General features: G+C 38.5%; 1 protein-coding gene across 1 annotated transcript in view; it reads right to left on the bottom strand.

Annotated features, from left to right (window-relative positions):
* Window positions 1-21,279, bottom strand: part of NELL1 (neural EGFL like 1) — a 281,494-nt gene that overhangs the window by 134,430 nt on the left and 125,785 nt on the right. Inside the window, exon 13 of the mRNA XM_061999665.1 lies at window positions 6,171-6,296. Within this exon, the coding sequence (XP_061855649.1) occupies window positions 6,171-6,296 (126 nt within the window). The remainder of the gene's footprint in view (window positions 1-6,170; window positions 6,297-21,279) is intronic.

Raw genomic sequence — 21,279 nt, 5'->3', positions numbered from 1 at the left:
ATTTACATCATGAAGGTCAGGTGGTTGCTCAGGGCTCGTGCACACTGTGCTTCAACGGACTGGTATTGTTGCTGATGAAACTATCAGCATCTATGAAAATAAACCTCACTGTTCACTGAGTCTTTGGTGGTATAAGTCTGTGGTATTGCCACATCTGATTTTTCTGACTGCGCTTAATGGACTCTTCCATGCTGTCACTGTCTCAACATGAATTTGGGCAAGATGCTCCACTTCTCAGGGCCTCAGCTTCCCTTTGCCCCAAACAGCAATTTAAATACTTATCAGCCCTCTAGGGATGCATTGAGAAGCTATCTTATCCATGTGAGTACAGCATTTTCTGACAATACAAAAGAATCACCCTTTTCAGTAGTATAATAAACAGAGCCTCCCTATGGCAAGGGTACACTAGTTATCTTTCTATGAGATTTACCTGAAGTCACCATGAATGCCATTGAAAGTTTTTCATTGAGTTTAATGATTTTTAAGTCAAGAGCTGTTTTGCTGGATTGACTGAATACTCTAGTTCTAGTCTTCTAGACTTTCCAAGTGCATTTGGAAATGCCCATGTTGTCCTGAAGATACAATGCAATGAGAAGACAAGCACACAAATCAAGATGGAGCTCCTAGAAGGACAATGGGCTGTCCTCAGCAAGTAGAGGACAGAGTGGATTCCAAAGTAGGGAATACGACATCAACAAATTGGTGTCAATTAACATCAGGAGGGTCCAGATCTGCCTGAGGTCCTTATCCCCAGTCATACCCCAACTCAATATGTTCATAATGCTTCTTAAAAAAGTATGAAGTTCTAGGTAAGTCATAATATCTTTTACAACAGCAAGATCTAAAAAAGACTGTTTCCCAAACATATCTATTCAAAACTATTCTACCACAGATGTTCTTTCACTATTTATTGACCCAGACTTGGGTTTTCAGCTAGCAGACATATCTATCAGTTCCCCAGCTCCAGGAAACCACGTGAACATCAGCAACATTTGTTTACTGACCTCTGTGAACATTCAAGACCCTGCACAGTACTTCAAAAGTTCAAGTGCAATGCCAAAAATATTAATGTTGCTTTCTAGAATGCTAATTTAGTTCACAAAAAAGGGGAAAGGGGGAAAACAGGGTCAGTAGATTACATTGCAGAAATAGCACTGTCTTTCAAAGAGTGACTGTATTATCAATTGACTGCCTAAAAGCTTTTATTCAGGTCTTTTTCAAACACATACAGTGGTTCTGGATGAGAGGCCAGTAACCTTCCACTTCAACGTTGTGAAACTTGCTGCATTATTAGTATTATTATGGGGTCAACTACACCACGTTGAACCTGACAGGTAAACTCCAGTAACAAAAACCTAAAGGCATCAATTTTAGTGATAGCAAACAATTTGAACATTTGTTCTAACCACAGCAGGAAATTTCTGCAGTTGAGTTGCCTTTCACAGACAGGGAGGGGAAAAAGGGAAGAGGAGGACTGCTGGTATTTTCCCTTAAAAATGAGATTTCTCAGAACTCTACACTTTTCTATGCTTTAGGCACAACTTCTACAATAACATGCTGCACAAGGGCTTGTTCTGAAAGGTGCATTACATTCAAAACTGAATGCTGCTCTAGAAACCAGATAGAAGTGAAGGGACCTACAGGATAATCTACCAAAATCATTAGGTTTTCTTATTTCTTCTTCTCTACTCATACTGTAAATCAAACTAGCATATAGAGACTATAGAGCATATAGAGCACAACTTAGTGCAGTGAAGGACGTTTACATGTAGGTCACACCCCACATGGGCAGAACATGCAGAACAGGTTTTCAGTGTCCCATGCAGCCCCAAGGAAAACATTGCAAAGTGAGGGACGTATTTTGTAACAGTTATCATAGGTGTTAAAGGTCAGGAATCTTTATTATGATCATGAATACCTTTGTAGAAAATAAAAGTACTAGGCCAAAAGAGATGAGATGTACCTACAGTGCTTCCTCTTTACATCTGCACGATATATGTAGTTATTACAAATAACTTATGGCCTATTAAGATGAAACAGGATTTGTTTACTTGATTGAATGGCAATGAGACATAGAAACTATATATATAATGCTTTCAAAATATAGAAAATTATATACACACATTATCAAACTCATACCAGAGAACAGATGCAGCACATCTAAAGTAAAATAATGAGATTTTTATTATGTAATGTGTAATGCTTCAAAAAGCACAAAACTAAATAATACATTTTTGAAGCAAACTCCCAAACTGGTATGAAAGCAATCCAAAAGAACTTATTTCTCAACAAGCAGGCACGGTAAAAACCTGGGCAAGTCAATAAAATGCTTTAAATCAGTAGATTCCAGTAAATGAGAACATCTGGAGCAGCAAATCTTGCTGCTATTTTCAGAACAGACAAGACTGTGATTTACCTGAGAACAGACAAACAACTTGTCAGTGTCACAGGAAGAGACTGAAAGAAGTTGCGTAGTCAAGGGTAGCTTTTCTTAATAAAACTGTCTTTCACTGAACAACTCAACATTCAGAGCTCAAAGCTCTGGGAACAGGTGAGCAGAAAAAGCACTGAAGTCCTTTCTAGGTGAAAGTAGGTTGAAGTTATTGCTAGACTGCCTAACCTGTCACAAAGTACCATGTGATGAAGCTCAACACAGCAGGTCTTTTGCTTACATGAGACTGAATATTGGTTCTTTATTAATATAGTCACTACTTAATTTTAAATCATAGCCCAGAACTTCAAATAATTGTAGATTTTCATAGAATCATAGAATGGTAGGGGTTGGAAGGGACCTTTAGAGATCATCTAGTCCATACTCCCTGCTCTCTTGAAGATCTCCAAGGAAGGAGACTCCACAACCCCTCTGGGCAGCCTGTGCCAGGGCTCCCTCACCTCAACAGTGAAATAGTTTTTTCTTATGTTTAAATGGAACTTTTTGTGTTCCAGCTTCATCCCATCACCCCTTGTCCTGTTGCTAGCTACTATAGAAAAAGGGATGTCCCAACCTCCTGACACCCACCCTTTAGATATTTATAAATGTTAATAAGATTCCCCCTCAATCTCCTCTTCTCCAGAATAAACAGCCCCAGTTCCACAGCCTTTCCTTGTATGAAAGATGCTCCATTCCCCTGATCATCTTGGTGGCCCTGCGCTGGACTCTCTCCAGCAGTTCTCTGTCCCTCTTGAGCTGAGGAGCCCAGAACTGGACACAGGACTCCAGATGAGGCCTCACCAGGGCAGAGTAGAGGGGGAGCAGAACGTCCCTCGACCTGCAGCCCATACTCTTCTTGATGCCTCCCAGGATGCCATTGGCCTTCTTGGCCAATTTTGCCCAGAATATTTAGTCACTATGTCTCTGTGACTGCAATTAGCCCAGCACAACACAGTAGCTTCTCACTAATAACCACTGGAAGTTCCTACTCCACAGTTCTCATGATCAGAAATTACTCAAAAACTGTATGGGGGAAAAAGTTTCAATTACAAATTAGTTTAATCTGACCAAGATGAAAGATTATAAGAAAACACACTGGAAGATGCATACAAAAACTGTGCAATATCCAAATGAATTTAATTTTGTCCAATTCCAATTGACACAGCCTTTCAATACTCATTTCATTTGTTTTCATCAAGATAAACTCAAATTGAAATATCTCATTCGGCTTAAAAATTGTTTCTGACTTACAGCTCCCACATATCACCACTTTCCAGCTTTTGAATGAGCACAGATGCCAGGCACCAAGCCTACCAAGCACAAGCCCACTCAGCAACACACAGAATCTGCTCAACAGCAAACAACTTCAGACCTCAAAGAATTAGACTTTGTCTTCCCAAAACACGGTACCTCCTGCCCTATAGAATAACTCTGGTTTTAGCTCAACAGCATATAAAAAAGATGTGCTGCTGTGCACATTGCCTTCAGGGCTTACATTTGAAACTTGTTAGCCCTTATCTTGAACCCATTAAGAGCCTAATCCCATACAGGATTCAGTTATAATCACAATGCAGATCCATAGAATCATAGAATGGTAGGGGTTGGAAAGGACCTTTACAGATCATCTAGTCCAATCCCTCTGCAGAAGCAGGGTCACCTAGATCAGGTCGCATAGGAACATGTCCAGGCAGGTCTTGAAGACCTCCAAGGAAGGAGACTCCACAACCCCTCCGGGCAGCCTGTGCCAGGGCTCCCTCACCTGAACAGTCTCAGGCTTTCAGGTTTGTCTCCAAATGCATGGTTCAATAACGAGGTAATTTCTCATTTATTTTGTTTGAATACATATAAATAAATTGTAAAAACTCAATAACAGCTAATCTGTTTTTCTTGTGCCTGCTATATGGTGGTGCCAGCATGAAGGGGAACTAGTAAAGTATTTGCTGCCTGGATTTTTTATTATTGTTACTTATTTTCTTAAGATTCATTAGAGGTAAAATCTTTGTAAACATAAGGCAAGTTACAGAAACAGGATTAGTGCTTCTGTTGCACAATATTTATTTTAAATACACCTATTATACCATTATTTCTATTTTGAACAGGCAATGAACCAAGTTTCTCCTCACCTTTGTTACATGCTGGCTATGCTTTTTAACTGTGATGTCAAAGAAGTTATTTTAGCAAGATAATAAACCCACAAGAAATAGGTATCTCATTCTATTATTCTGTTCTCATACCCATTCTGGATTTTTTTTTTGTGCATGTACTTTAAATGAATGTTCACCTATTACTGTCAAGCAACTTGTCTTACTAGTTCACAGTTTTTCTGTAAATCACAAATACCCTGCTTTCTAAGCCGTTGGCATGCCTAATGATAATGCCTTGCTGGAAGGAAAGCAACATTAGGAAATTAGTAGTGCATATATGGAAAGCAAGTGTCAGGTTATCAAAAACACTTTCCCCATCACTGTGAAGGTTGCTACCTCACACAGCAAATGCATTTAGAACAAATTTTAATGTCTGAAACTTTTTTGACATGGCAGACTGTAAAAGACCAAGAAAAACTCAAAATTTCACTTACAAGACACAGATTATATAGAAATGGTGCTCTGGGCAAAACAGAAATCAGTTTCCTGACAGCTATTTAGTACCAACCTCTCTCAAGAGGTGGACAGGACTTTCCCATAGTTTTTAGGAACTACATAATCTTAGCTGTAAGACATGCTGTCATCATGAAAGTCAACATTTCCTGTGACCTTCCCTAAGGACAACATGAGTGTTACAATATAATTATTCAGGGCTGGAAATCATTCTTATATTGAATACTCCTGCACCATCTTTCCACATGAGAAAATAGCTCCCCCTACACAATTCTAAATATGTTATTGTGTCAAGCTGACTTATTTCCATTTCAATAAGTCTGTCCAATGTTTTCCTTCTTTGCCAGACAGGTGTACCATCAAAATAATGCTGAGATCAGACTTTCTGAAGTGTTGTGATTAAAAGATGTTATCCAGTCAGACAGAGTTTGGCTGCACATTTCAGCAGCTTCTCACTTTTTGCCAGAGATTTTCCCTTGAAAAGCTCTAGATGGAAATGAGACCTACCTGCTGTCCACTAAGACTTTTCAGAGTTCACTTTACTGACAGGCATTCAGTAAGATTTACTAGGCTAGATTTACTGCCTAATACTATCACACTTCTTGTCTTCTCTAAATAACATGTGTCATAGTCCTGGAGACATTAATTCTCAGCATTAATAACAACTATTTCCAAACCAAATAAGGTGCACTTCAAACATTTCCAGTTTTGCTTTTACACATTTGGCTCAGCCTTGTCCAGAAAACTTCTCCTGGATAATTTTTCATGTTTCAGTCCACTGACCAGTTTCATACCACATGTAATAAAACACTGTTTCCTCTCACTCTGCATGCAATCTCATCTCAGTCTTTGCCCTCACACGCATGTCAGCCATGGGACATGAAGGGGCCACGCCCTGGCTGACAACAGGTCTCAGGGTATGAACCACAGAGCTTCTCGAGTCACCTTCCCAAAGTTAATCCCAAAGCGTCTGCACATAATAAAGGTACCTTATACCACATTCACCTATCTCACTTGCACCTGAAGTTTATGCCATCAGAGGGTCAGGTGGCACTTGGTGTGGCACACGGACTAATTAGAAGCTAAGTAATACACTCAACACAGACTATAACACTACTGTTGCTGGGTATCCAAGAGCTCACCTGTACAGGAGAAATCATCCACACGGACGTATCCTGCGACGCAGTCACAACGATAGGATCCAGGCAAGTTCACACACACAGTATTGGCATGACAATAATGCATCTTGGCAGCACACTCATCAATATCTGCAGGGAAGAACCACCAGGAAGAGTTACAGTCAGCCTTAGCACAATGAAGATCATGACACAACATTAGAGTAAGAAAAATCCCAACCAAAAATCCCAGCAAGCTGGATGAACTCCGGTGTTAAAGAACAAGGCAAATTTAGTACAACAGTATTGCTTAAAACAGAGATAATACTCCTGCATCAAATAAAATTACATCCTGCAATGGGTTTCTTCCACTATTCTTCATTAAATACTTTTTTTAAAAAACTCTGGAAAAGTAGCAAACACTGGGCTGTTTTTCTATGGCAGTGTTAAAAGACAAAAGCCAATGCAGAGTTTTCAAACACAGAAAATAGCGTCAGAATTAAGCAGCACAAAAAACCCTGTTTCATCAGTAAACTACAGCATGAAGGCACAGTAACTTTACAGCATGGTATCAGTTGCAGTGCTGGACAGAGATGACATGGGAAAGTTTATCAAGTCAACACAGGAGATTCAACTGCTGAGTTGATCAGCAAGTTTTCCAGACCTCTAGATTCACCTCAGTGCTCTGACAATGCCTGTTGATCGAAACACACTTCTGCTGCAGGACTGCAGGAGTTATTGAGCAGCACTGTGTGCCACTTCCACATTCCTCACCTAAGCCCATTTTTAGCCTGCTTTACATCATGCCAAAGGTGTAGCAGAACCTCGATCTGATATCTCTGCTTGCTTGAACAATCTCTATTGCTGCTGCAAATGCAAAATTCAAAACTGTTTTCACAATAGTGAATCAAACCTATAATTTACTTGCCTGTTTAACTATCCCAAAGCTCTGTGATATTGTAAACTAAAATATTCCCCCTTCCTTCCCCACAAAACTAGATATTTTACTGAAGAATTCTCTTTATTTTTTTCCTCAGCAGGACAGATTTTCTGCTTAGTAGCACAGATTTTCCATAAAGTAATTCATGGTTTTCAAAAGATTAATTCTAGTGTTACATATGTTCACACAAAGAAAGATGAATCAGACTCATTTTTTCCCCCCTTATTACTTTCTCCTTGTTATTGATTGCTCACAGTCAAAAAAGGTATTAATTAACAACACAGCTGAAGAACTTCCTCAGCCAGGGAGATACAGATGAGTTGGTCACCCCGCAGTGTGGTCTCCTACCACATCCATCTGCACAGCCACCTGCAGAGACAAAGCTACAGTCTCCCTTCTCCCTCACCACATTGTGCTATGGAGACACAATAGAAGTGCTACAATGGGTTACCACCATAACATTGGGATTTGACCCCAGAAGGTGAGAGGGTTTAATTGTACACATGCAGAGCTCTTGGTTGCCTAAATTCGGGTATGCTGTTTAACCTTCCTTCACCAAATTAGCTGCAGCTCAGATACACTCACATTTTCCAGCCTCTGAAAATGAAACACATGCCAGCTATACTCAGACTCTCTATACTACAGACATCTGTCCAGTAGGAACTACTAACTAAATCACTTCATGTTGGCCACCAAACAGCTGTCAGTTGGCAGCAATTTCTGACTGCTGCCAACTTGAGCTGAATTAGAAACGATGGCCTGGAGGCAAAAGACTTTGTATACCATTACAAACACCTTGAACTATCTCATTCCCGTATTTCTGTTGTTTCTGTTGTGGTGCCACTTGATGAAATGAATTTTAAAAAGTCAGAAGCATCAATATATGGAAGATAAAAGCCAAGAAAAATCCTCCCACATGTCTTGTTATCACACCACTGAGTGCTAGAGCCACTTGGGAAACACTCAGGTGTTGACGTGTGTTCACACTGTTCCGCTTGCAGCCTCTTTTTAATAGGCTTTTGGAGCATAGCTTTGAGGAGCTGTGTTCTTGCATATCTAATAAATTTTCTAGCATAAAGGGAAAGGAACAAAAAAAATGTCTGAAATGAAAGAAAGAATGTCAAAACAGCAACTAATTCACCTGAAAATTAACCTTATGCACTACCCTCTATCTCCATCTTCCTCACGGAATTCACTGAACAACACTCCTCTTTCTTCCCCCAAAGAGAAGCAAGAAGATCAAAGGTCTCAAAGGTTAAGGAATTTGAACTTTGATTCATTGCAAGCAAGGCCCCCATTACCATAACATAAAATATGAGCATATCCAGAGATAAAAAGAAAACTTCGAGTGATGACTTGACTAGAAATAGAGGAATTGAGAACAACTGGCACTGGGTTGCTGTAAAGCTCCTTAAGTCCAGGAAGAAAAAGACTGGGCCTAACAAAGGAGGCAGAAAGAACAAAAGATCCCTGTCTTCAAATTTTGCTCATTTATTTAATTCTCTTCTCAATTTTTCTTGGTGTATTTTCCGTAAACTCTGTCAGCATTTCACATTTTCTTTTACCTCTGCAGTATTAGCCTTCTACTAATGGACACATTGCCTCTGCAAAGAATAATATTGAGAGGTCACAACTGGCAATAGTATTTTCTTATTACAGCCTGTAGGGCAATGCTAAAGCTGTTGCTCTGGATCACATTTCTACAAGTTCTTGTAAAAGGTTAGATATTCATCACAAAAAGCTTTAGGTTTTTACTTAATGTTGTTAGAGTAAAATCCATAAAGCACACAGTGGTATATATCAGCTCAGTTGTAATGGAACTCAAATTGTGATTCATGTGTATAGATTGCTTGTCACATTTGAAATATTAGAGCTCATCTTCCAGTGGTCTTTTGAGGTGATAAAAATACATGATTTATGTTTCTCTCCAGACTGGTGAAGTAGTTTGTTTCTCTTTTGAAAAGGTATACTTACAGTCTTTAAAATGAGACTTGATGCAGCATAATGATCATTCACACATCACCATCCTTCATCTACATATGCTAGCTCTTTGCAACAATAAAGACATTTGGGCTTCAGCTTTTCAGTAAGGACAATTTTCGTTTCAGGGTAGGTTTGGTTTGGTGAGTGCTATTCTACCAGGTTCTAGTGTTTCCATAACAGTTAGCAAGATAGAGGTCATTGCTTACACAGAGCTCTCCTTACTGTAGTACTCACCTACCCTCTACAGTTAATCAGTTATCACCATCACTCCTTAACAGTTCTAAATCATGTTTGTGAATTTGGAGAGAAATACACGCATATTATCTGTCGTTATTTGTGCCAGTGCACTCTGTACTGTGAATATACTGGGCCAAAACACAAGAAAAGTATTCCAGTAGAGTTACTCACTTCGCACCTGATATGCTTTTTGCTACACAGCAGGCGCTCACCATCTCATACCAACCATCCAAGTGAAACAAGATGGGAAGGAAAGACAATACAAGTGGTGTTCAACCCATGGCCAGTGAGGGAGGTTTTCTCATCTGCAAAAGTACTTTATGAACTTTAGGAACCACTTAACTCCTTTCATGCCTCACTTAGAATGTAATTGCTAAATATTTCTAATATTTAAAGAAGATAATGAGACAACAAACCATAACTAGAGCATCTTTTTACTGTTCGTCCCCTCTGGCAAGTAGCACTAAATCAAATTCACCTCTGCTGTTAAAGAGGGCACAGTTCCCATTAACAGCAATGCAAGTTTTGTCCATTCACCCAAAAAGTCAACTGGACATAAAATTTTTTAAACTGTTAAGGCTGTAATAAGTATGGTGAACTATCTTGAAACAAAATACTCTGTCTCTGGAACTGCAGATGCCTGCTTGCATGCATTAAATAATCATCTATTTGGACATTGGCAGTATTATCACCTGTTATTTGAGGTATCACAGTTTAACTACTGGAAGATAATAACATTCAAATTAAAACAAAATGAAGCAAATTATGAAGTGTTCCAGAGCACCAACAGATGATATATTTGGAGTCCTACTAAATATCAGAATCAATTACTCCATTTTCAACTCTCTCTCAATTACCCGATCTCTGGTTGGAGAACATATTTTACCAAACTTAATTATACTTTTCAAATACTCTGTAAGGAAGCAAAGACAGAAAAATCAAAGACAGGGTAAAAAAAGGACAGCTTTGCAGAAAGCTCTGATCTCGAATTCATGACTCTCAACTACAAAACATTATTAATGGGGAGTAAGTTCCCCTCGCCTCTTTTTATTCAAGTTAATACTATGTCTTGACTTGAATTGTATTAAAACTTGGTCTAAATAATCTGGATTTGTAAAAACATAAAATCAATCTGTGCTGTATTGAAGTAATGTCAAACCTTACAAAAACATTCACAAGCTGATGGAATCATAGAAGCAAAATTTCCAAAACAGTGGAGCACAACAGCAGTGAAACATGAGAGGTCCTAAAATTTCAGTCATCTGATGCAAAAACGAACATATGCAATTTTCACACCACTGACTTAGGAGCTCTTTGTTCATATTTACTCTTTGTTCTGCAAGTTCTTCCTCATTGTGTCCTATCCTGCTCTTATCTCATTTCCACTGCCAGACTCACTTCAGCTCTGCCTGCCTTTTCTTTTTTTTACCTTCCCACTGCTTGTCATCTTTCGCATATGTCCAAAATACCCCATACCTGGTTTTTACCATTAGCACAGGGTTGGTTTCTCCAATTGTGCAATACAACCCTCAGGGAGCCATAAAGCATTAGACAGGAGTCAGCAGTTCCCTGTGAGCTAGCAGCAGCTCAGCCTCCTTCAGTTGCCTGAGTAAGAAAAGACTACTTACTGGCTGCAAATGATTAGGCAAGCCTTAAAACTGTTTACCAACTTGGACTCATTGTGAGCAATTCATCTCCTCCAAGGTAGGGCAGCAGTGCAAAAACAGGTAACCCTCACCACTCCTTTGACTTTGAGACACAGAGCAAAAGCAAAAACAAAACAAAAGCACGTAAGCCAAAGGAAAATGTCCCTTTCAATAACGCTGAGAAACGTTACCTAACATAGTTAAGTAAATAACTAGCTGAAACTGCCTTCATAAAATAGGACTGGTGCAGCATCACCTGGGAATCCATAAGCAATAAAATAACTATCAATATAATAACATCAGGAAGTACTATCGCTTGACTTTTAGAGCACCATTAAATGGTGCAGCCTCTTCCTCCGGGCACAGCCTAAGTACTTAACATTGATATACCCACTTTACAATCAAAACAAGAGTTATCAATATCCCAAACCTGCTTTCTATCAATTTAACTGCCCCTCTAGGGATGGCAACTGTATAACTATCTGGTTAAACAACCAAATGAATAAATGAATATTTAAAAATGCACACTGACATGCAAACCACACTTGAACAGTCATCTTTTCCAGTGCAGACCAGCCCCCAACTACCAAACCAACCCTGAGAAGGGCAGAAATAAAAATTAAAGTGAAGTTACCTTCCTTCTCTTTATTTCAATATTATTGAAATATACTATAATATAATATACTATACTCAAGAAAGTAACTGGTCATTCTCACACAAAGGTCCAAATTTTAGCACTCCTTTGCTATCTGTTTCTCGGCTGTCTTAGTGAATAGTCCACTCAGTAGTCATACAGCAAAGTGGTTGCTTCCTAAAATCCACTCTGGTGAAATTAAGCCTAGGTACAAGATGAGCTCCCCTCTCCTCCATCCTTGTGAATGCCTACAATGATAAACACACCATTATTCTCTTTAGGTTACAAATTTTTTTGCCATTAAAAACAGAAATAAAAAAAGTAAGGTTTTCATAACCTGAGTCTCCAATGATCTGAGCAACTCTTTGGAGACAGGTTATTTCAGCTACAGTCGTTTTAGTCTTCATTCCTCCAAATATCACAAGTCTATCATGAAAGACAGCACCAAACTCATTAAAGCTTGCTGTCCAAACTATTCTGCTAAATTCTGCTCCTTTCTAAGGAAAAAAGAAACTTTGCAGTTCCACTCTCTCTTCTGCTTTCCATCATTACCCTTGCATTATTAAATGTCTGTGTGGCTGGTTTGGGGTGATGGTCCTCAAGAGCCTTGAGACCGTTTAGAATAAAATCAGTTTATTTAAATTGAACTTCTCATGAAAGATCAATTAAATCAGTTAGAAAGCTGTCGCTGACGTGTTAGCATTAAAGAAAATATAAGCAATGTGGTGCAGTTTTTAACAGAAAGGGGTCACTTTCTTAACCTTAAGTGAATGACTACATTCATTTGATAAATACATTAATAGAAAATGTTCACAGATTTATAAATATTCCTCTTTTAAGTGTTTGCAGCTCTAGCTCTTAGGGATGGTCGATAACTTATTCATAAGGTATCTCTGGCAGTTGCAAATACGTTATTTTTAAAAATAGGGAGCCAGAATTCACATATGATAATGCAGCTTAGAGAACACAGGTTTAAAATAATCACAAAAAGCAGAATGAACCATTCGAGGGAACAGGTTTTGCCTAACAGCAGCAGCTCAGTCATTTGCTCAAACATGTCAAAGCAACTAGGAAAAACAAGTCAAGATTCTTTTATAAAAGCAGCCGCTGTGATGTTCAAAACTGAAGTTAATAAAGATTGCTTTATCCAGGATTATTCCAGTCTTTTAATACTTTTCTAATTACTCTATGAAAATATACTGATATTTGTATTTAGAATATACAGCAGCAGAACAGGCTACTAAGCAGTGTGCCTGAGTGGGTGTAAAGACTTGTCTTTAAAAACACTACTAAATTTGCTCTTCTACTAAGTGGCTTACAAGAGGCTGTGTAAAGAGAAAGCGATTTGCTAGTTTCAGAGTCTGTCTGGCCAGCAGGATTCAGAAACTTTACCTAAGTCAGTGTCACTGTTACCTGCTTTCCAGATACTCTCTGGCCTCATACACAATCAAAGCAGATCTGCTATATCAAAGCTCACTCTTCTATAAGGGATTCATGGATTCTGAGGAACATTCATTACATTCTCACATGGATGCTATGGCAAAGAGGTTCTTCATTACTACCACATGTTTTCACACACTCAGGAATACCCAGCAGTATTCCTGCACAGTTTCCTGTGGATAGTTTCCTGTGTGACCTGGTCAAGATGAATCTGCTTTAGCGGGATGTTTGACTGCATGATCTCTAGAAGTCCCTTCCAACTCCTACCATTCCATCCTTCAGGAAAGAATTACATATTTCAGGGCAATTAAGTGATGTCTATCAGAAAAAATAAAGAACACTTTTATATGCTCTCAAGCCGTATTAAGACCTCTGATGTGTAATGAGTAAGATGCAACTTCTAGTGATTATAATGAGACCCCTTAAACTAAACTGTAGTTAATCCCTAATAAACTGGTGCTGTCCCTGCAGGAGTTGTTGGCTCTTCAAACTTTGGAGGGGCAAGTCTACAACAGGAGAAGTTGTCCATTCTTTGACTGAGAGTACCCAGGAGATTTCATGGGTTACAAAACTATTGCTGTATCCCTCAGGAACAGGACTACACACTGAAGCAGCAGGGATTTGTGCTATCTCTATCTATACTGAGAGTAATATTCTTAACAATACTGCCAAGGACAACGTGATAGGCAAGAGTTAAGTTCAGAGAAAGACAAAAGATAAACTCAGAAAAATAATGCAATTCAAATATGACACATTTTGAAATCTTCTCATATAAAAACATGAAATTAGAAATAAGACCATGGAGCTGTAAGTCCCATGATGGCATCAGATTATTATTTCATATTAGTTCTGTTAAAAAAACCAGCTCAAAAACTGTTTGCTGTTCTCTTTTATTATTTTTTGGAGGTAGTGTGTTCAAGAGCACACATTATAAATTCCTTCACCTACCATCTACATTCAAAATTAGGAAATAACCATATTTGTACAGGTGACCTTTCTCAGAATAGAAGTTTTCTTAAAGCTTTGCTCCAAATATTAATTCTGGAATGAACAAAAAATCCTACAGATGGGATAAGCAAAACATTGTAGTACACAAGGTTCATCTTCACAAAGGTAATAAAAGCCTGCATGGGTAAAGTGACACGTGTCACAATCAAAAAGAATAATCATATTGCTTAACTTCACCACAGTAATCATGTTTGGCAGTTCAGCAGAAATGAAACAGTACAGGAAACATGACAAGCCATTGGCTCTTTCCATCCTGCAGCAGGCAACAGACTGTAGAAAAAAATGACATTTCTCCCTGATCATACTATGTATCTTTCTCTGAAGTGGGGGATGCTTGGGGAATCTCCTAGCTGTTGAGGAGAAGATGGTGAAAAAACAAGGCTCATCACAACTCATATTGTGGGACAACTTTTTGCCACCAAAGATGATTTGATAAGCCAAACCATAAATTGTCACAGTCTGTCAGCACAGTACATCTCCAGGCAACAGCAAGCTTTAAAGTTTGGAATCAGCAATTTGACATTGTTCTCCATTACTCCCTTGCTAAAACCTGGAGTATTATGACAAGGGTCTGACCTATGCTGTGCTCCTCCAATGAATCCCTGCAGATCAACAAAAACCTAGGTACTTGTGAAGTCTGTTCCCTTACATAAATGATGCTTATCAGTGCAATACAATTTGCCTATCTTGGACACAAGGGGAGTTATGTGCTTTTCCCTGGCAACCCATGATAGAAACCTCAACAAATTTCTACAGGGACAGGAATAGGAAGAGTTATATACAATAAATCTAGCTGGACTACTCTCCCTTAGTATTTAGCATCACTTTTTCACTCATTTTTCTTCTTCAAAGCCTCTTAATGCACAAGAATTCATTCAAAATCTAACTGCTTCATGCTTGGCTGTAAGAGTTACCATTACATAAGTCTATGAGAAATAAAAGATTATGTTACTACTGTTCCAAAATACATTACAGGCCCATTAGAAAACAAAGCACTATATCACCTCACTCTTACAAAAATAGCTCCGTTCCCTAGAAAGCTTGCCTTTAGTTTACTGATTCCATAGAAGTATTCCCAAAGCCTTGCTTGCTTTGGCTTTGATTTCACTTATGAAAGAAACTCCTTTTGGATCTCAGTAAGCACTGATGAAATAAAAACTGCTGTTGGAAAGGGAATGTCAGATTTCTGTGAAAGAGTCACCTCCTTATTTATTGTTATTTTTCATCTTTCTGAGTACCCTTAGAGATACCAGGGGATGCTTTTAGAGGGGAACAGGGAAGGGAAGAGGTGAGAGGAATGCTGTTTTGCTCTCATCTCCCATTCATCTACATGAGCCAAGTAACAAGATGCATTGAAATAACTACATCCATTTTCATTCAGCTAATACCTCACCTTCAATCCGATTTTCCTAACGGCTAAGTGTGAACAATAGATCACTGTATCAAAATGAACAATTCTTTTTCCACGCTGCTATACTGAGAGCAATTACATTAAATACCTGGTTCCATCAGCACTTATCTCATGCCATTGTCCACAATTTTTCCTCCGTTGTTCTATTTTTAGCCCTAATACTCTTCCCTAGTTTGTCTCATTCTATCTATGTCCTGCAATATTGACTGGCTTACTCTTTCAAATCCACACAGATGCTATCTTCAAATGATAAATTGTAGAGGGTTACCCATATAATTGATCTAGAATCCCACACCAACCTTTTACGGTGGCATTTTGAAGGACATTATTATCTCTCAAAAAAATTAAATACTGATAAAAACTGTGTAGTGGTTGGAGTTTATTTTTTTGGGAAGGGGGAGTCTTCACCATGTCTAAAAAAAATCTACAGTCCTTGGTCTGACCATTATAAATTGATGTTGCATTTTATAATGACTTTTAGTATATACTGTTATAACAAATGAGACATGCAATATGGTAGCAGCAAAAAAAAAAACTCAGTACTCCACAATTTTCACACTAATTTGTTCACTCAATGACTATTTGTGCAAAACAATGATCAGGCAATGGAAAAATATTGTCCCTTGTTGGTAAATACTCACTGTGCCCTATCTTCCCTATTTATGGTCTTCACAACACTATTTGCATTTTCCTAAAACATCATTCCAACCATTCGTTATTCATTTGTTTCAATCACATCTTGATTCTCTCTCCAACCCCAATGAAAAAATCCATGTGGAAGCATTGAAAAGTGGCAGACTTCATCAGTGCTAAATTGGCAACTACGTCTCTCTAATGTCACACAAGCCAAACCAGGCACTTGCATGTGACAGAGGATTTACTGATTTCATTTTCATGGGTCCAGATTATTCTCTCTTAATCAGGTTCCACAGACAGTTAGAGACAAATATCTTAGATGAGAAAAATAAAGATCATTGCAAAATAATTCCCTTCCTTGTATCTCTGTAAACCATGTAAACATCTCTATTCTATGTACTACACAATCCAGTCTCATTGTTTGTGCCTATTTAAGTGTAATTTAATCTATAACATAAAACTAAATAAGTAAATATCAGGAGAAGAAAAACACCTGATTTTAGATATAACAAATATTTTTCCCTATAAACATAACCTTAATTGACATAACTGAAAAGTGCAAGATGCATTTCTCATCCAGGCAAATATAGTAATCAGCTGTGATTTATAGCACTGTTACCGAAAACGGCATTTCTGATTTGGAGGTTGCAAGAATACTGCATTCCTTAGGCATAACCTGAGATGAGCTAAACAAGATGAACTGTAAAAGGAGGTGGAGGGGGAAGATTCGAAGAGATGATCACAAAAAATATTCTTTACCTGCAACCCTAATTCCCATCTCAACACTTAATGTGATGTTTTATTTTAATCGCTTGGAGCTATGAAATTGAACTGGTGATTTAATGCTTTCCCCTTTGATAACATAGTCAAACTTTGGCTGCATTTTAAAAGAAGAAATTGTGACACTCAGGTCCTTACTACGTCTTTCTAATAACTCTGCATCCAAATTGCTATGTCCACTATCATCACAGTGATGTCTTACTTGCATTTCCTTTATCAGTGTCAGCTACTGAGTATTTCACTCCCTAAAGTTCCACCAAGACAGACTAGTGGTCAGAGACCAACAAAAAGGGACAGCAGAGAGATGCTGAGCCCCATGGCCACCTAAGCTAATCACGAGCACGTCCATTGTTTGGTTGATGTTTAAATGCAAGAACTTGAAGGGGTACACTATCCTCTACAGAGCCTTACTGTAAACAAGTTTCCCAAGACTTTTCCAGAAGCAGGATTTCAATTTATAATGCATAGCACCCTGATCTTGGGAGTGAAGGTCAGGAACAGAGGCAGCATTATGTTTCTAGTCATGCTATTAAATTACTATTTTATTACCAGCATCATTACATACATTTCAGAGCATGTTATCAACAGTAAGTCCCAATTCTTGCATTACTAAGACAAGCTTTTACCAACTATGAGCAATTCTCTCAAAACCCAGTAGAATTTGCTTTGAAATTCAGACCTTTACAGCAGGGCAGTGACAGAAGCACACATCAGGTTAAAGCAATCCTTGTGAAAGAGAAAGACACTATGAATTCAAAGGCATTTGAACCAACCTTTTGACTAGCGTGTGTGTATAAACACATACTTGCACACTGCAGTGAGATCACTGACAGTGATCTCACCCTGAATGAGGAGGAAGAAAAGGAGAGTTGAAGCAGCATTACTGCTTTGAAATGCTGTGCTCTGTCTCAATTTTTAAGCTACATTAGGTTTTATTTAAAAGCAAAATAGTAACTCTCAGATTGCTGTTGATGAAAGCTTCATGGTTTTTGTTCCTGGAGAGAATCATTATGAAGACAATGTGAGCTTCCAATACCGATATACAGATGTAGGCTTCTATAGACATCTAAAGTGCATTTTCACCATCTCATTTAAGCAGCAAACTTCTAGCCTGATTTCATTCATCATTCTACATTGTCCGTAAATAACTATGAAAAAATAAAGACAGCAGAACTAGGCAAGGAAATAAATACCAAAACTCAGTGAGAAAGAATCCACATCTCCAATGGTTTCCAACACTTTCTCTTCCCTCTACATGCATTTCAAGCAACTTTTCTGTTTTTAATATCACAGAATCTTAAGGGTTGGAAGAGAACTTGAAATATCTAGTCTATCATCTAGTTTGGGCAGTTAGACTAGATGATCTCTAAAGGTCCCTTCCAGCTCCTACCATTCCATGGTTCTATGAAATACGAGTCTAGCTGTTAAGATACCGAGTCCAAGGAGTACATCCATGAGAACAGTTAGCTAACAAAGAGGACAGGCTACAGTTCCTGGTGATGAGATGCAAAAATAGACTGAAATGGTTGTATAACTGAAAGGGGACTAACACAAAACATCCCATTTCCACAAGAGTCAAAGCCTGTATGCCATGATGCAATGGTGGTTTTCGTCCTCAACAGCCTAAATAGAAGTGCTTCTTCTCCTGAGAAAGTGTAGAAAGAAAGTGCTCTAGTCATGATCCCTTAGGCCACATGACTTCCTGTAGAAAACAAACTCTCTTATTTGTATTTGAGTGGCAAGGTTTTATTAGCAGAGGTGGCTGCAGGGGTGGCTTCTTTGAGAAAATGCCAGAAGCTGCCCTCATATCTGACAGAGCCAATCCAGCCATCTCTGAGACAAATCCACTGCTGGACAAAGCTAAGTCCACTAGCAACATTAGTAGCACCTCTGTGACAATATTTGAGAATGGGTATAAAACACTGATCAATAGCAGCCAGGAGAAAACACTGAGAATATGAGAAACAAATCTGTAGACACCAAGGTCAGTGAAGGAGGAGGGAGATAAGGTTATCCAGGCACCGAAGCAGAAGCCCATGGTGAACACCATGGTGAGGCAGGTCCTGCCTTTGCAGACATGAAGGTCCATAGGAGAGCAGATTTACACATGCAACCCACAGAGGACCATACACTGGAGCAGGTGGATATGCCCTGAAGAAAGCTGTGACTCCATGGATAGTCCACACTGGAGCAGACTCCTGACAGAAACTATGTGCAGATACAAAGGAGCCCACACCTGAGAAGGTCTTCTGGCAGGACCTGAAGTCCTTCCTGAAGGATTGTAACCAGTGGAAAGGACCCTCGCTGGAGGAGTTCATGAGGAAGTGTGATCTGTGGGAAGGACTCACATTGGAGTTCATGGAGAACTGTCTCCCACAGGATGGGCCCTGCTCCTGAGCAGGGGAAGAGTATTAGGAGTCCTCCCCCATTAAGAGTGACGTTGAGCCCAGAAAGAAGGGAGAGGTGGAGGGAAGGTGTTTTTTAGAGTTGTTTGTATTTCTCATTATCCTACTTTGATTTGATTGGCAATAAATTAAACTGATTTTGGCAAGTGGAATCTGTTTTGCCCACGATGGAAAAAAAAAAAAAATCTTCCTGTCCTTATCTCAACCCACAAGCTTTTCATTGTATTTTCTCCCACCATCTTCTTGAGGAGGGGGAGTGATTGAGCAGCTTGGTGGGCACCTGGCAGCTCGCCAAGGTCAACCTATTTCATTTACTTATTTTAAACTAAGGAAATTTATTGCCTTTACCCTGTGAAAAAGTAATCTAAGCAATTATATCACCAGGTTTGGTATCTCTTAAGTACTAAAGAATGAAGAATTAGAGACCCATTTAAGATGGAAATGCAAAATCAAGGTTTTTCAAGTTTCCACTCTACTTAAGTCCTGTAAGAATGATGCTAATAACTGTAATCTTAACCGCTGATAGATGTAATTTTAATTAGTTAGGCATTGTTTTTCATTAAGGTGAGTGATGTGCTGAAGCCCTACTGAGTCATAAAACCATCATTTAACACAACTGGCAGCCTTTTTGAGGCAATTCACTTGACAATCTATTAAATCAAAGGAAAGGTGTGACTACTGGATCTAGACTGCATACAGACTGCTGCATCTGTATTTCTGCCTACAATAAATGTCAAGGAAAAAACGAGTAACACACAATAACAAGATTTGTACACAGAGCACATGCTGCTTTCCCACAAAACATTGATAATCAAGATTTTAAAAAGACCTTTTTTTTTTTTTCAAAAGAAGAAAAAAAAGTCATCCACCTTCTTCCTAGAAAAAACAGCTTCTAGTCTTCCTGGTCTGCTTTCACAAATCCAAATATAAATAAGTGAAATAATCTATTGACATAACAAACTGATCAATCCCATGTTCTAACAGAGTTGAATATATACAGAAATTTCTCAACAATCAGTTTCTCTTTAGCTTCCAGTTTTTCAGAAATCTTTAACAATTTTGTTCTGTAGTTTTACCTTCTCATTATCTTGGCAGCCCTAAAACACTTCTTTTGTCTAGCCCACAATCCTGAATTCACCAAAAGCTGCTCTCTGACTGTTCATGCACATATTTGAAGACAGTTAACTTCATTCTATTTCTTCAATCAAGCCATACATATCCAACTTCTGGTCTCGCCTCATAAATCAGTTCCTACAATCCCTTCATCATTTTTAGTCTTTTCTGAATAGCTTTCTATTTATTAATTTTAAATTATCTAATGGCATATGCCATTTGCTTCAACATGTCACGTGCTCTTAACTCTGCTTCTCAATCTTCACAAAGATTTTGGAAGGGTAAAATCATATGCTGCTTTGACCTTGGAAATTTATCATAGAACCTGATTCTGTTAAAAGAGTTTCATATTGAAATAGTGAAATTGTTGTGTTTAAATTATTTTGGTGTTTATACAGTGGCATAAAAACCTCCTAACTAAAGGAAGACTCATTTCTTATTAAATACGATTGCACAGCATATAATTTTCACTGATTCATATTTATACAGATATTTTTTTATGTTTTCCAACTAGGTAGTAGGTTCTTGTACTCTGATAAATCCCTCATAAATCTGCTATGACTTAAAGTACAAGGAAGATACATCACCCCAAAGATGATTGTTAAAGGATGTTCTTTTTGGCTCAAGGACAGGACTGAGCTCACAAGGTGCGCTAAAACATCTACATGCCAAATCTTCATCTGATTAAAAAAACCCAGGTAGCTGACATCATACTATTGGCATATCCACACATATTAATTTTTATGTGAATTAAAACAATCCTCAGTTTCCTCAGACAGATGCAGGAGGGGTTATGTTCCCTAGGTATGCTGAGTTCACCTTAAATAAAGGCATCCTTTCACACTTCAAAATCCTGAAGTCTCCATCTGGGCATCCTAAGCACAGGTGTAAAATTAAGGGGAC

This window comes from Colius striatus, chromosome 7, assembly GCF_028858725.1.
Source record: "Colius striatus isolate bColStr4 chromosome 7, bColStr4.1.hap1, whole genome shotgun sequence".
In the NCBI taxonomy this organism is placed as follows: Eukaryota; Metazoa; Chordata; class Aves; order Coliiformes; family Coliidae; genus Colius; species Colius striatus.
This window is presented reverse-complemented; position numbering and strand designations above follow the sequence as displayed.